Source organism: Somniosus microcephalus, unplaced genomic scaffold (genome assembly GCF_052327205.1).
Source record: "Somniosus microcephalus isolate GS21.2 unplaced genomic scaffold, FLI_Smic_1.0 unresolved_chr3, whole genome shotgun sequence".
NCBI lineage: Eukaryota > Metazoa > Chordata > Chondrichthyes > Squaliformes > Somniosidae > Somniosus > Somniosus microcephalus.
In genome coordinates, this window is record NW_028225181.1 from 47,827,354 (window position 1) to 47,839,853 (window position 12,500).

The 12,500-nt window shown below is 57.3% G+C and overlaps 1 protein-coding gene across 1 annotated transcript in view; it reads right to left on the bottom strand.

Moving 5' to 3' along the window:
• LOC147091408 (caspase-2-like) overlaps positions 1-12,500 on the bottom strand; it is a 129,469-nt gene that overhangs the window by 45,985 nt on the left and 70,984 nt on the right. Inside the window, 2 exon segments of the mRNA XM_085976590.1 lie at positions 1,947-2,056; positions 6,970-7,132. Coding sequence (XP_085832716.1) covers positions 1,947-2,056; positions 6,970-7,132 — 273 coding nt within the window.

Genomic DNA, 12,500 nt, shown 5'->3' on the forward strand with positions numbered 1-12,500 from the left:
CTGGAGGAGGTTACAGTGATAGCGATGGGCAAGAGGCCACGGAGGGATTTAAAGACAAAGATGAGAATTATAAAATCGAGGCGTTGCCGGACCAAGGGCCAATGTAGGTCAGCGAGCAAAGCGAGGGGAGTGGCGGGGGGGTGATGGATGAACGGGACTTGGTGCAACTTAGGATACAGCCGGCAGAGTTTTGGATAAGTTGAAGTCAGTGCGCAAAATGCTGCTTTCGCAAGTTGGTTTACTGGTTGTGTTAGTGGACTAGTAACCCACAAACCTGGGACTAGTAATCCAGGGTAATTGGTTGGGCAGTACTGGGGGAACGCTGCACTGTCAGAGCGGCAGTACTGGGGGAACGTTGCACTGTCAGAGGGACAGCACTGAGGGAGCGCAGCACTGGCGAAGGGGCAGTACTGAGGGAGCGCAGCACTGGCGAAGGGGCAGTACTGAGGGAGCGCAGCACTGGCGAAGGGGCAGTACTGAGGGAGCGCTGCACTGGCGAAGGGGCAGTACTGAGGGAGCGCAGCACTGGCGAAGGGGCAGTACTGAGGGAGCGCAGCACTGGCGAAGGGGCAGTACTGAGGGAGCGCAGCACTGGCGAAGGGGCAGTACTGAGGGAGCGCAGCACTGGCGAAGGGGCAGTACTGAGGGAGCGCTGCACTGTCGAAGGGGCAGTACTGAGGGAGTGCTGCACTGTCGGAGGGGCAGTACTGAGGGAGCGCAGCACTGGCGAAGGGGCAGTACTGAGGGAGCGCAGCACTGGCGAAGGGGCAGTACTGAGGGAGCGCAGCACTGGCGAAGGGGCAGTACTGAGGGAGCGCTGCACTGGCGAAGGGGCAGTACTGAGGGAGCGCTGCACTGGCGAAGGGGCAGTACTGAGGGAGCGCAGCACTGGCGAAGGGGCAGTACTGAGGGAGCGCTGCACTGGCGAAGAGGCAGTACTGAGGGAGCGCAGCACTGGCGAAGGGGCAGTACTGAGGGAGCGCTGCACTGGCGAAGAGGCAGTACTGAGGGAGCGCTGCACTGTGGGAGGGGCAGTATTGAGGGAGTGCTGCACTGTCGGAGGGGCAGTACTGAGGGAGCGCTGCACTGGCGAAGGGGCAGTACTGAGGGAGCGCTGCACTGGTGAAGGGGCAGTACTGAGGGAGCGCTGCACTGTCGGAGGGGCAGTACTGAGGGAGCGCTGCACTGTCCGGGGGCAGTACTGAGGGAGTGCCGCACTGTCGAAAGAGCAGAACTGAGGGAGCGCTGCACTGTCGGAGGGGCAGTACTGAGGGAGTGCTGCACTGTCGGAGGGGTAGTACCGAGGGAGCGCTGCACTGTCGGAGGGACAGCACTGAGGGAGCGCTGCACTGGCGAAGAGGCAGTACTGAGGGAGCGCTGCACTGTCGAAAGAGCAGTACTGAGGGAACGCTGCATTGTCGGAGGGGCAGTACTGAGGGAGCGCTGCACTGTCGGAGGGGCAGTACTGTAGCATAGAACAGTACTATAAACACTATGCTACCATACTGGGGGTAAGGTAGCATAGTGGTTATGCTAAGGACTAAAATCCAGAGGCCTGCACACCAATGATTCGGAGACATGACCTTAAATTCCACCACAGCAGCTGGGGAATTTAAATTCACTTAATTAAATAAATCTGGAATTAAAAGCTAGTGTCAGTGATGGTGACCATGAAACTATCGGATTGTCGTAAAAGCCCACCTGGTTCACTCATGTCCTTTAGGGGAGGAAATCTACCGTCCTTACCCGGTCTGGCCGATATGTGACTCCAGACCCACAGCAATGTGCTTGACTCTTAACTGCCCTCTGAAATAGCCCAGCAAGGGCAATTAGGGATGGGCAATAAATACAGGCCTGAGGGAGTGCTGCTCTGTCGGAGTTGCAATTTTTCAAAGCACACATTAAACCAAGGCCCCGCCCACACCCGCTCTCCCCTCCCCCCTTACCTTCACCAACATGTCAGCCACATGCATGTCCTTGGCGTGTGAGGCAAGCACTTGTGTGAGAGCCTGAACATACCAGGATCCTCTCCGCGTGTTCCTCAGTGCAGCTGTGCCTGTGGGGAAGAGAGACGGTTACTGAGTGACAGTGTGAGGGAGCTGGATTAACATCAGTAGAGATACAGTCAGTAACACAGGGCGCTGGGGTGAGGGGTTACTGAGTGCCAGTGTGAGGGAGCTGGATTAACCTCAGTAGAGATACAGTCAGTAACACGGCGCTGGGGGAGAGGGGTTACTGAGTGACAGTGTGAGGGAGCTGGATTAACATCAGTAGAGATACAGTCAGTAACACACGGCGCTGGGGGAGAGGGGTTACTGAGTGACAGTGTGAGGGAGCTGGATTAACATCAGTAGAGATACAGTCAGTAACACACGGCGCTGGGGGTGAGGGGTTACTGGGTGACGGTGTGAGGGAGCTGGATTAACATCAGTAGAGATACAGTCAGTAACACAGGCCGCTGTGGGAGAGGGGTTACTGAGTGACAGTGTGAGGGAGCTGGATTAACATCAGGAGAGATACAGTGAGTAACACAGGGCGCTGGGGGAGAGGGGTTACCGAGTGACAGTGTGAGGGAGCTGGATTAACCTCAGTAGAGATACAGTGAGTAACACAGGGCGCTGGGGGAGAGGGGTTACTGAGTGACAGTGTGAGGGAGCTGGATTAACCTCAGTAGAGATACAGTGAGTAACACAGGGCGCTGGGGGAGAGGGGTTACTGAGTGACAGTGAGAGGGAGCTGGATTAACATCAGTAGAGAAACAGTCAGTAACACAGGGCGCTGGGGGTGGGGTTACTGAGTGACAGTGTGAGGGAGCTGGATTAACATCAGTAGAGATACAGTCAGTAACACAGGGCGCTGTGGGAGAGGGGTTACTGAGTGACAGTGTTTGGCAGCTGGATTAACATCAGTAGAGATACAGTCAATAACACAGGGCGCTATGGGAGAGGGGTTACTGAGTGACAGTGTGAGGGAGCTGGATTAACCTCAGTAGAGATACAGTCAGTAACACAAGGTGCTGGGGGAGAGGGGTTACTGGGTGACGGTGTGAGGGAGCTGGATTAACATCAGTAGAGATACAGTCAGTAACACAGGGCGCTGGGGGAGAGGGGTTACTGAGTGACAGTGTTTGGCAGCTGGATTAACATCAGTAGAGATACAGTCAGTGACACAGGGCGCTGGGGGAGAGGGGTTACTGAGTGACAGTGTGAGGGAGCTGGATTAACATCAGTAGAGATACAGTCAGTAACACAGGGCGCTGGGGGAGAGGGGTTACTGAGTGACTGTGTGAGGGAGCTGGATTAACATCAGTAGAGATACAGTCAGTAACACAGGGCGCTGGGGGTGGGGTTACTGAGTGACAGTGTGAGGGAGCTGGATTAACATCAGTAGAGATACAGTCAGTAACACAGGGCGCTGGGGTGTGGGGTTACTGAGTGACAGTGTGAGGGAGCTGGATTAACATCAGTAGAGATACAGTCAGTAACACAGGGCGCTGGGGGTGAGGGGTTACTGTGTGAGTGAGTTTGATTAACCTCAGTAGAGATACAGTCAGTAACACAAGGTGCTGGGGGAGAGGGGTTACTGGGTGATAGTGTGAGGGAGCTGGATTAACATCAGTAGAGATACAGTCAGTAACACAGGGCGCTGGGGGAGAGGGGTTACTGAGCGACAGTGTGAGTGAGCTTGATTAACATCAGTAGAGATACAGTCAGTAACGCAGGGCGCTGGGGGAGAGGGGTTACTGAGCGACAGTGTGAGGGAGCTGGATTAACATCAGTAGAGATACAGTCAGTAACACAGGGCGCTGGGGCAGAGGGGTTACTGAGTGACAGTGTGAGGGAGCTGGATTAATATCAGAAGATGTCAGTAACACAGGGTGCTGGGGGAGAGGGGTTACTGGGTGACAGTGTGAGGGAGCTGGATTAATATCAGAAGAGATACAGTCAGTAACACAGGGTGCTTGGCGAGGGATTTTGGGAACTTAGCATCTGGGTTAGTAAAGGTGGTGAATCAGCCCGGGTTCCTGCTCCTGATCCCTGTCCAGTGACCCCTGGGTTAGGGAGGGGGTGAATCAGCCCGGGTTCCTGCTCCTGATCCCTGTCCAGTGACCCCTGGGTTAGGGAGGGGGGTGAATCGACCCGGTTCCTGCTCCTGATCCCTGTCCAGTGACCCCTGGGTTAGGGAGGGGGTGAATCGACCCGGTTCCTGCTCCTGATCCCTGTCCAGTGACCCCTGGGTTAGGGAGGGGGTGAATCGACCCGGTTCCTGCTCCTGATCCCTGTCCAGTGACCCCTGGGTTAGGGAGGGGGTGAATCAGCCCGGGTTCCTGCTCCCGATCCCTGTCCAGTGACCCCTGGGTTAGGGAGGGAGTGAATCAGCCCGGGTTCCTGCTCCTGATCCCTGTCCAGTGACCGCTGGGTTAGGGAGGGGGGTGAATCGACCCGGTTCCTGCTCCTGATCCCTGTCCAGTGACCCCTGGGTTAGGGAGGGGGTGAATCAGCCCGGGTTCCTGCTCCTGATCCCTGTCCAGTGACCCCTGGGTTAGGGAGGGGGGTGAAGCGACCCGGTTCCTGCTCCCGATCCCTGTCCAGTGACCCCTGGGTTAGGGAGGGGGGTGAAGCGACCCGGTTCCTGCTCCTGATCCCTGTCCAGTGACCCCTGGGTTAGGGAGGGGGGTGAAGCGACCCGGTTCCTGCTCCCGATCCCTGTCCAGTGACCCCTGGGTTAGGGAGGGGGGTGAAGCGACCCGGTTCCTGCTCCCGATCCCTGTCCAGTGACCCCTGGGTTAGGGAGGGGGGTGAAGCGACCCGGTTCCTGCTCCTGATCCCTGTCCAGTGACCGCTGGGTTAGGGAGGGGGGTGAATCGACCCGGTTCCTGCTCCTGATCCCTGTCCAGTGACCCCTGGGTTAGGGAGGGGGTGAATCAGCCCGGGTTCCTGCTCCTGATCCCTGTCCAGTGACCCCTGGGTTAGGGAGGGGGGTGAAGCGACCCGGTTCCTGCTCCCGATCCCTGTCCAGTGACCCCTGGGTTAGGGAGGGGGGTGAAGCGACCCGGTTCCTGCTCCTGATCCCTGTCCAGTGACCGCTGGGTTAGGGAGGGGGGTGAATCGACCCGGTTCCTGCTCCTGATCCCTGTCCAGTGACCCCTGGGTTAGGGAGGGGGTGAATCAGCCCGGGTTCCTGCTCCTGATCCCTGTCCAGTGACCCCTGGGTTAGGGAGGGGGGTGAAGCGACCCGGTTCCTGCTCCCGATCCCTGTCCAGTGACCCCTGGGTTAGGGAGGGGGGTGAAGCGACCCGGTTCCTGCTCCTGATCCCTGTTCAGTGACCCCTGGGTTAGGGAGGGGGGTGAAGCGACCCGGTTCCTGCTCCTGATCCCTGTCCAGTGACCGCTGGGTTAGGGAGGGGGGTGAATCGACCCGGTTCCTGCTCCTGATCCCTGTCCAGTGACCCCTGGGTTAGGGAGGGGGTGAATCAGCCCGGGTTCCTGCTCCTGATCCCTGTCCAGTGACCCCTGGGTTAGGGAGGGGGGTGAAGCGACCCGGTTCCTGCTCCCGATCCCTGTCCAGTGACCCCTGGGTTAGGGAGGGGGGTGAAGCGACCCGGTTCCTGCTCCTGATCCCTGTCCAGTGACCGCTGGGTTAGGGAGGGGGGTGAATCGACCCGGTTCCTGCTCCTGATCCCTGTCCAGTGACCCCTGGGTTAGGGAGGGGGTGAATCAGCCCGGGTTCCTGCTCCTGATCCCTGTCCAGTGACCCCTGGGTTAGGGAGGGGGGTGAAGCGACCCGGTTCCTGCTCCCGATCCCTGTCCAGTGACCCCTGGGTTAGGGAGGGGGGTGAAGCGACCCGGTTCCTGCTCCTGATCCCTGTTCAGTGACCCCTGAGTTAGGGAGGGGGGTGAATCGACCCGGTTCCTGCTCCTGATCCCTGTCCAGTGACCCCTGGGTTAGGGAGGGGGTGAATCAGCCCGGGTTCCTGCTCCTGATCCCTGTCCAGTGACCCCTGGGTTAGGGAGGGGGGTGAAGCGACCCGGTTCCTGCTCCCGATCCCTGTCCAGTGACCCCTGGGTTAGGGAGGGGGGTGAAGCGACCCGGTTCCTGCTCCTGATCCCTGTCCAGTGACCGCTGGGTTAGGGAGGGGGGTGAATCGACCCGGTTCCTGCTCCTGATCCCTGTCCAGTGACCCCTGGGTTAGGGAGGGGGTGAATCAGCCCGGGTTCCTGCTCCTGATCCCTGTCCAGTGACCCCTGGGTTAGGGAGGGGGGTGAAGCGACCCGGTTCCTGCTCCCGATCCCTGTCCAGTGACCCCTGGGTTAGGGAGGGGGGTGAAGCGACCCGGTTCCTGCTCCTGATCCCTGTTCAGTGACCCCTGGGTTAGGGAGGGGGGTGAAGCGACCCGGTTCCTGCTCCTGATCCCTGTCCAGTGACCGCTGGGTTAGGGAGGGGGGTGAATCGACCCGGTTCCTGCTCCTGATCCCTGTCCAGTGACCCCTGGGTTAGGGAGGGGGTGAATCAGCCCGGGTTCCTGCTCCTGATCCCTGTCCAGTGACCCCTGGGTTAGGGAGGGGGGTGAAGCGACCCGGTTCCTGCTCCCGATCCCTGTCCAGTGACCCCTGGGTTAGGGAGGGGGGTGAAGCGACCCGGTTCCTGCTCCTGATCCCTGTCCAGTGACCGCTGGGTTAGGGAGGGGGGTGAATCGACCCGGTTCCTGCTCCTGATCCCTGTCCAGTGACCCCTGGGTTAGGGAGGGGGTGAATCAGCCCGGGTTCCTGCTCCTGATCCCTGTCCAGTGACCCCTGGGTTAGGGAGGGGGGTGAAGCGACCCGGTTCCTGCTCCCGATCCCTGTCCAGTGACCCCTGGGTTAGGGAGGGGGGTGAAGCGACCCGGTTCCTGCTCCTGATCCCTGTTCAGTGACCCCTGAGTTAGGGAGGGGGGTGAATCGACCCGATTCCTGCTCCTAATCACTCTACCTTTCAAACAAGCGTAGCCACAGATGATGTCGGAGCGAGTTGGCAGCTTGACCCGGAGAGGCTCCTCTCTCCCCGCATCGCTCTGCTCCCAGCCAGGGGAATCGGAGCGTTCCTTCCCATCCTGCAGGTCGACACCACTGTCCGTCTCATCTACATCGCAAGAAGATCAGGTTCAAACAGTGAGGTCTGCACAGGAGAGACGGAGGGAGAGAGACAGAGACAGAGGGAGAGAGAGAGAGACAGAGGGAGCGAGGGACAGAGGGAGGGAGAGAGAGAGAGAGAGAGAGCGAGAGAGAGAGAGAGAGAGAGAGGAGACGGAGGGGGGGAGAGAGAGGGGGGGAGAGAGAGGAGGGGAGAGGGACGGGGAGGAGGGACGGAGGGAGGGAGAGGGACGGAGGGAGGGAGAGGGACGGAGGGAGGGAGAGGGACGAGGGAGGGAGAGGGACGGAGGGAGGGAGAGGGACGGAGGGAGGGAGAGGGACGGAGGGAGGGAGAGGGACGGAGGGAGGGAGACGGACGGAGGGAGGGAGACGGACGGAGGGAGGGAGACGGACGGAGGGAGGGAGACGGACGGAGGGAGGGAGACGGACGGAGGGAGGGAGACGGACGGAGGGAGGAGACGGACGGGGAGGGAGACGACGGAGGGAGGAGACGGACGGAGGGAGGGAGACGGACGGAGGGAGGAGACGGACGGAGGGAGGGAGACGGACGGAGGGAGGGAGACGACGGAGGGAGGGAGACAGACGGAGGGAGGGAGACAGACGGAGGGAGGGAGACAGACGGAGGGAGGGAGACAGACGGAGGGAGGGAGACAGACGGAGGGAGGGAGACAGACGGAGGGAGGGAGACAGACGGAGGGAGGGAGACAGACGGAGGGAGGGAGACAGACGGAGGGAGGAGACAGACGGAGGAGGAGACAGACGGAGGGAGGGAGACAGACGGAGGGAGGGAGACAGACGGAGGGAGGGAGACAGACGGAGGGAGGGAGACAGACGGAGGGAGGGAGACAGACGGAGGGAGGGAGACAGACGGAGGGAGGGAGACAGACGGAGGGAGGGAGACAGACGGAGGGAGGGAGACAGACGGAGGGAGGGAGACAGACGGAGGGAGGGAGACAGACGGAGGGAGGGAGACAGACGGAGGGAGGGAGACAGACGGAGGGAGGGAGACAGACGGAGGGAGGGAGACAGACGGAGGGAGGGAGACAGACGGAGGGAGGGAGACAGACGGAGGGAGGGAGACAGACGGAGGGAGGGAGACAGACGGAGGGAGGGAGACAGACGGAGGGAGGGAGACAGACGGAGGGAGGGAGACAGACGAGGGAGGGAGACAGACGGAGGGAGGGAGACAGACGGAGGGAGGGAGACAGACGGAGGGAGGGAGACAGACGGAGGGAGGGAGACAGACGGAGGGAGGGAGACAGACGGAGGGAGGGAGACAGACGGAGGGAGGGAGACAGACGGAGGGAGGGAGACAGACGGAGGGAGGGAGACAGACGGAGGGAGGGAGACAGACGGAGGGAGGGAGACAGACGGAGGGAGGGAGACAGACGGAGGGAGGGAGACAACGGAGGGAGGAGACAGACGGAGGAGGGAGACAGACGGAGGGAGGGAGACAGACGGAGGGAGGGAGACAGACGGAGGGAGGGAGACAGACGGAGGGAGGGAGACAGACGGAGGGAGGGAGACAGACGGAGGGAGGGAGACAGACGGAGGGAGGGAGACAGACGGAGGGAGGGAGACAGACGGAGGGAGGGAGACAGACGGAGGGAGGGAGACAGACGGAGGGAGGAGACAGACGGAGGGAGGGAGACAGACGGAGGGAGGGAGACAGACGGAGGGAGGGAGACAGACGGAGGGAGGGAGACAGACGGAGGGAGGGAGACAGACGGAGGGAGGGAGACAGACGGAGGGAGGGAGACAGACGGAGGGAGGGAGACAGACGGAGGGAGGGAGACAGACGGAGGGAGGGAGACAGACGGAGGGAGGGAGACAGACGGAGGGAGGGAGACAGACGGAGGGAGGGAGACAGACGGAGGGAGGGAGACAGACGGAGGGAGGGAGACAGACGGAGGGAGGGAGGGGAGACGGAGGGAGGAGGGAGACAGACGGAGGGAGGGAGGAGACAGACGGAGGGAGGGAGGGAGACAGACGGAGGGAGGGAGGGAGACAGACGGAGGGAGGGAGGGAGACAGACGGAGGGGAGGGAGGGAGACAGACGGAGGGAGGGAGACAGACGGAGGGAGGGAGACAGACGGAGGGAGGGAGACAGACGGAGGGAGGGAGACAGACGGAGGGAGGGAGACAGACGGAGGGAGGGAGACAGACGGAGGGAGGGAGACAGACGGAGGGAGGGAGACAGACGGAGGGAGGGAGACAGACGGAGGGAGGGAGACAGACGGAGGGAGGGAGACAGACGGAGGGAGGGAGACAGACGGAGGGAGGGAGACAGACGGAGGGAGGGAGACAGACGGAGGGAGGGAGACAGACGGAGGGAGGGAGACAGACGGAGGGAGGGAGACAGACGGAGGGAGGGAGACAGACGGAGGGAGGGAGACAGACGGAGGGAGGGAGACAGACGGAGGGAGGGAGACAGACGGAGGGAGAGAGACAGACGGAGGGAGAGAGACAGACGGAGGGAGAGAGAGAGAGAGAGAGAGAGGGGGAGAGAGACAGAAGGAGAGAGAGAGGCAGAGAGAGAGAGAGACAGGGAGAGAGAGACAGAGGGAGAGAGAGACCTTGTCATGCCAATAAAGCAATTTGAATTGAATTGAGAGAGAGACAGAGAGAGAGAGAGAGAGAGAGAGAGAGAGGGAGAGAGACAGAGGGAGAGAGAGACCTTGTCATGCCAATAAAGCAATTTGAATTGAATTGAGAGAGAGACAGAGAGAGGGAGAGAGACAGAGGGAGACACAGACACGATCCCCCCCAGTCCAACACACAACCTGTGAGTCCAGGCGAGAGTCATCAGCCAGTAAACACCAACAAGGCTGACATCGTAATACTCATAGACTCAAATGGGAAATTCCACCGGGAGAAAAAGCTCTTCCCTAGACATAAAGTAGACAAGATCCAGTGCCCAACATCAGACAGAGCCCTGGAATGGCTGACCAGAACCCAATTAGGCTCCCCCCAACACATCATAATACACACTGGCACAAATGACCTAAAGGCCCAGCAGAAAAGGGTAGCAACGTCGCTCCGAACAGTGATTGAGAAGGCAAGCACCACGTTCCCAAACACTAGAATCACTGTTTCCACACTGTTGCCGAGAAAAGACTTTAACAACAAAACAATCCATGAGATAAATGCCAGCAGAGCAAGAGATTGTGAATTAAAACATAACGTGCACCTGGCCCAACATCCCACCCTCGATGTGAAATGTCTTCATGACCACGTCCATCTCCACAAGGAGCGAATGCCGGTCTTTGCTAAGGCCCTGAAGGACGTCGCTCTTAACCGGGTCCACACCCCGGCCACCAGAGACCAGCCGGGTACAGACCAGGACTACTACAGAGACCACCACCACACGAACCGGGACCAGAGAGGATCCCCACGCACAACAACAATGTCGGACCTGCACCACTCCTGCCCTACAGGGGAACAGGACCACCCCCAGCCAGGCAGAGGGAGAGGTGCTCAGGACGTACGCAATACCACAGGCAGAGACAATCCATTAAGAGACATAATGCAGACGATCAGCAGCATCCACTCCCGCCTTATGGATCAGGAAACATAAGGACCAGTTGTTAGAAAGAGTTGCAGCCAATTATTCTCAGCATTTATAGACAATTGAAATGTTCTTTTTTCCCCATTTAGACACGACAAACACGTATTACTATTTATCATATTTTAACCTATCACAGTAAAAGATCAATTTTAGCATGAAATCCTTATATATCTCAACCTGGAATATCCAAGGTCTACGCTCTTCTATGCTTGGCATGAAGAGTGGGACCCAGAGTTCCTAGATGAGATTAAAGATCTAGATATTATCTTTTTACAGGAAACCTGGTGTATAGGAGAAGGGCACACTGGCTGTCCCCATAGATTCACAGAGCTGGTGGTCCCCTCCAATAAACTGCCAGGAGTAACCCAGGGCAGAGACTCTGGAGGCATACTGATTTGGTTTAAAGCAGAGCTTAGGAATTACATTAAATTTATAAAAAAAGGGCGAAAACCACTTATGGCTCAAGATTAAGAGGGGCATCATCTCCAGCATGCAAGATGTTTTCATTTGCGCACTCTATCCCCCTGACAGAATCCCCGTACTTCAAAGAGGACACCTTCTCCAACATAGAGAGGGAGATTATCCAATTCCAGGCCCAGGGGAATGTGTTGATCTGTGGTGACCTCAACTCAAGAACTGGCGAAGAACCAGACTTTACCAGTAATCAGGGGAATAATTACATATTTGGGAATAACCACTTTGATCTCCCTTTTCATTCACACAGGTATAACTGCGACAAACAGACAAATGCTAATGGAAAACAGCTCCTGCAGCTGTCGAAGCCTGGGTCTGTACATTGTCAATGGTAGGTTCAGGGGAGACTCCCTAGGAAGATCCACCTATTGCTCACCTCTTGGCTTCAGCACCGTAGACTATATGATTACGGATCTGGACCCATCCTCTTTCAGAGCATTCACAGTCAAACCACAAACAACACTGTCAGACCACAGCCAAATTACTGCATATCTTAAAAGGACAGAAAGAACCAACACAGAAACACAGCCCAGTAAGCTGTACAACATTAAAAAATCCTACAGATGGGCCAAAAACAGCACGGAAAAATACCAGAAAGCAATTAGAAATCAATCAACTCAAGCTCTCTTGGACACCTTTCTGGAAAACACATACACTCACAATAAAGAAGGCGTAAACCGGGCAGTGAATAACCTAAATAATATTTTTGATAATTTGGCATCAATGTCAAACTTGAAAGTTCGCAAGAATAAACCCAAAACAAAAAACCATGAAAAATGGTTTGATTCAGACTGCCATAACAGGAGGAAAAAACTCAGAAAAATATCAAACCAAAAACACAGACAACCAGAAAATGAGGAATTACGCCTTACTTATTGTCAGGCACTAACACAATACAAAAACACACTCAGAACCAAGAAAGAACAGTATATTAAGAATACACTCCGCTCCATTGAGGAATCTATTGATTCTAATTGTTTCTGGGACAGCTGGAATACATTACACAAAAAACAACACGATGAATTGCCCATTCAAAACGGAGACACATGGGAAAACCATTTTGAAAAATTATACCAGAAAAACACACTAAGCCCAGAGCAAGATCAAATATGTAAAAAACTGGAAAAGCTCGAACTGGCCATGAAAGATAACCAAAACCCGTTAGACTCCCTAATAACTGAAAAAGAGCTATTTGAAAAACTCATGGACCTGCGACCAGAAAAGCTTGCAGGAAAAGATGGCATCCTAAGCGAGATGATTAAACACACGGACAATAAAATGAAATTGGCTATCCTAAAACTCTTCAACTTGGTTCCGAGTGTCGGTTA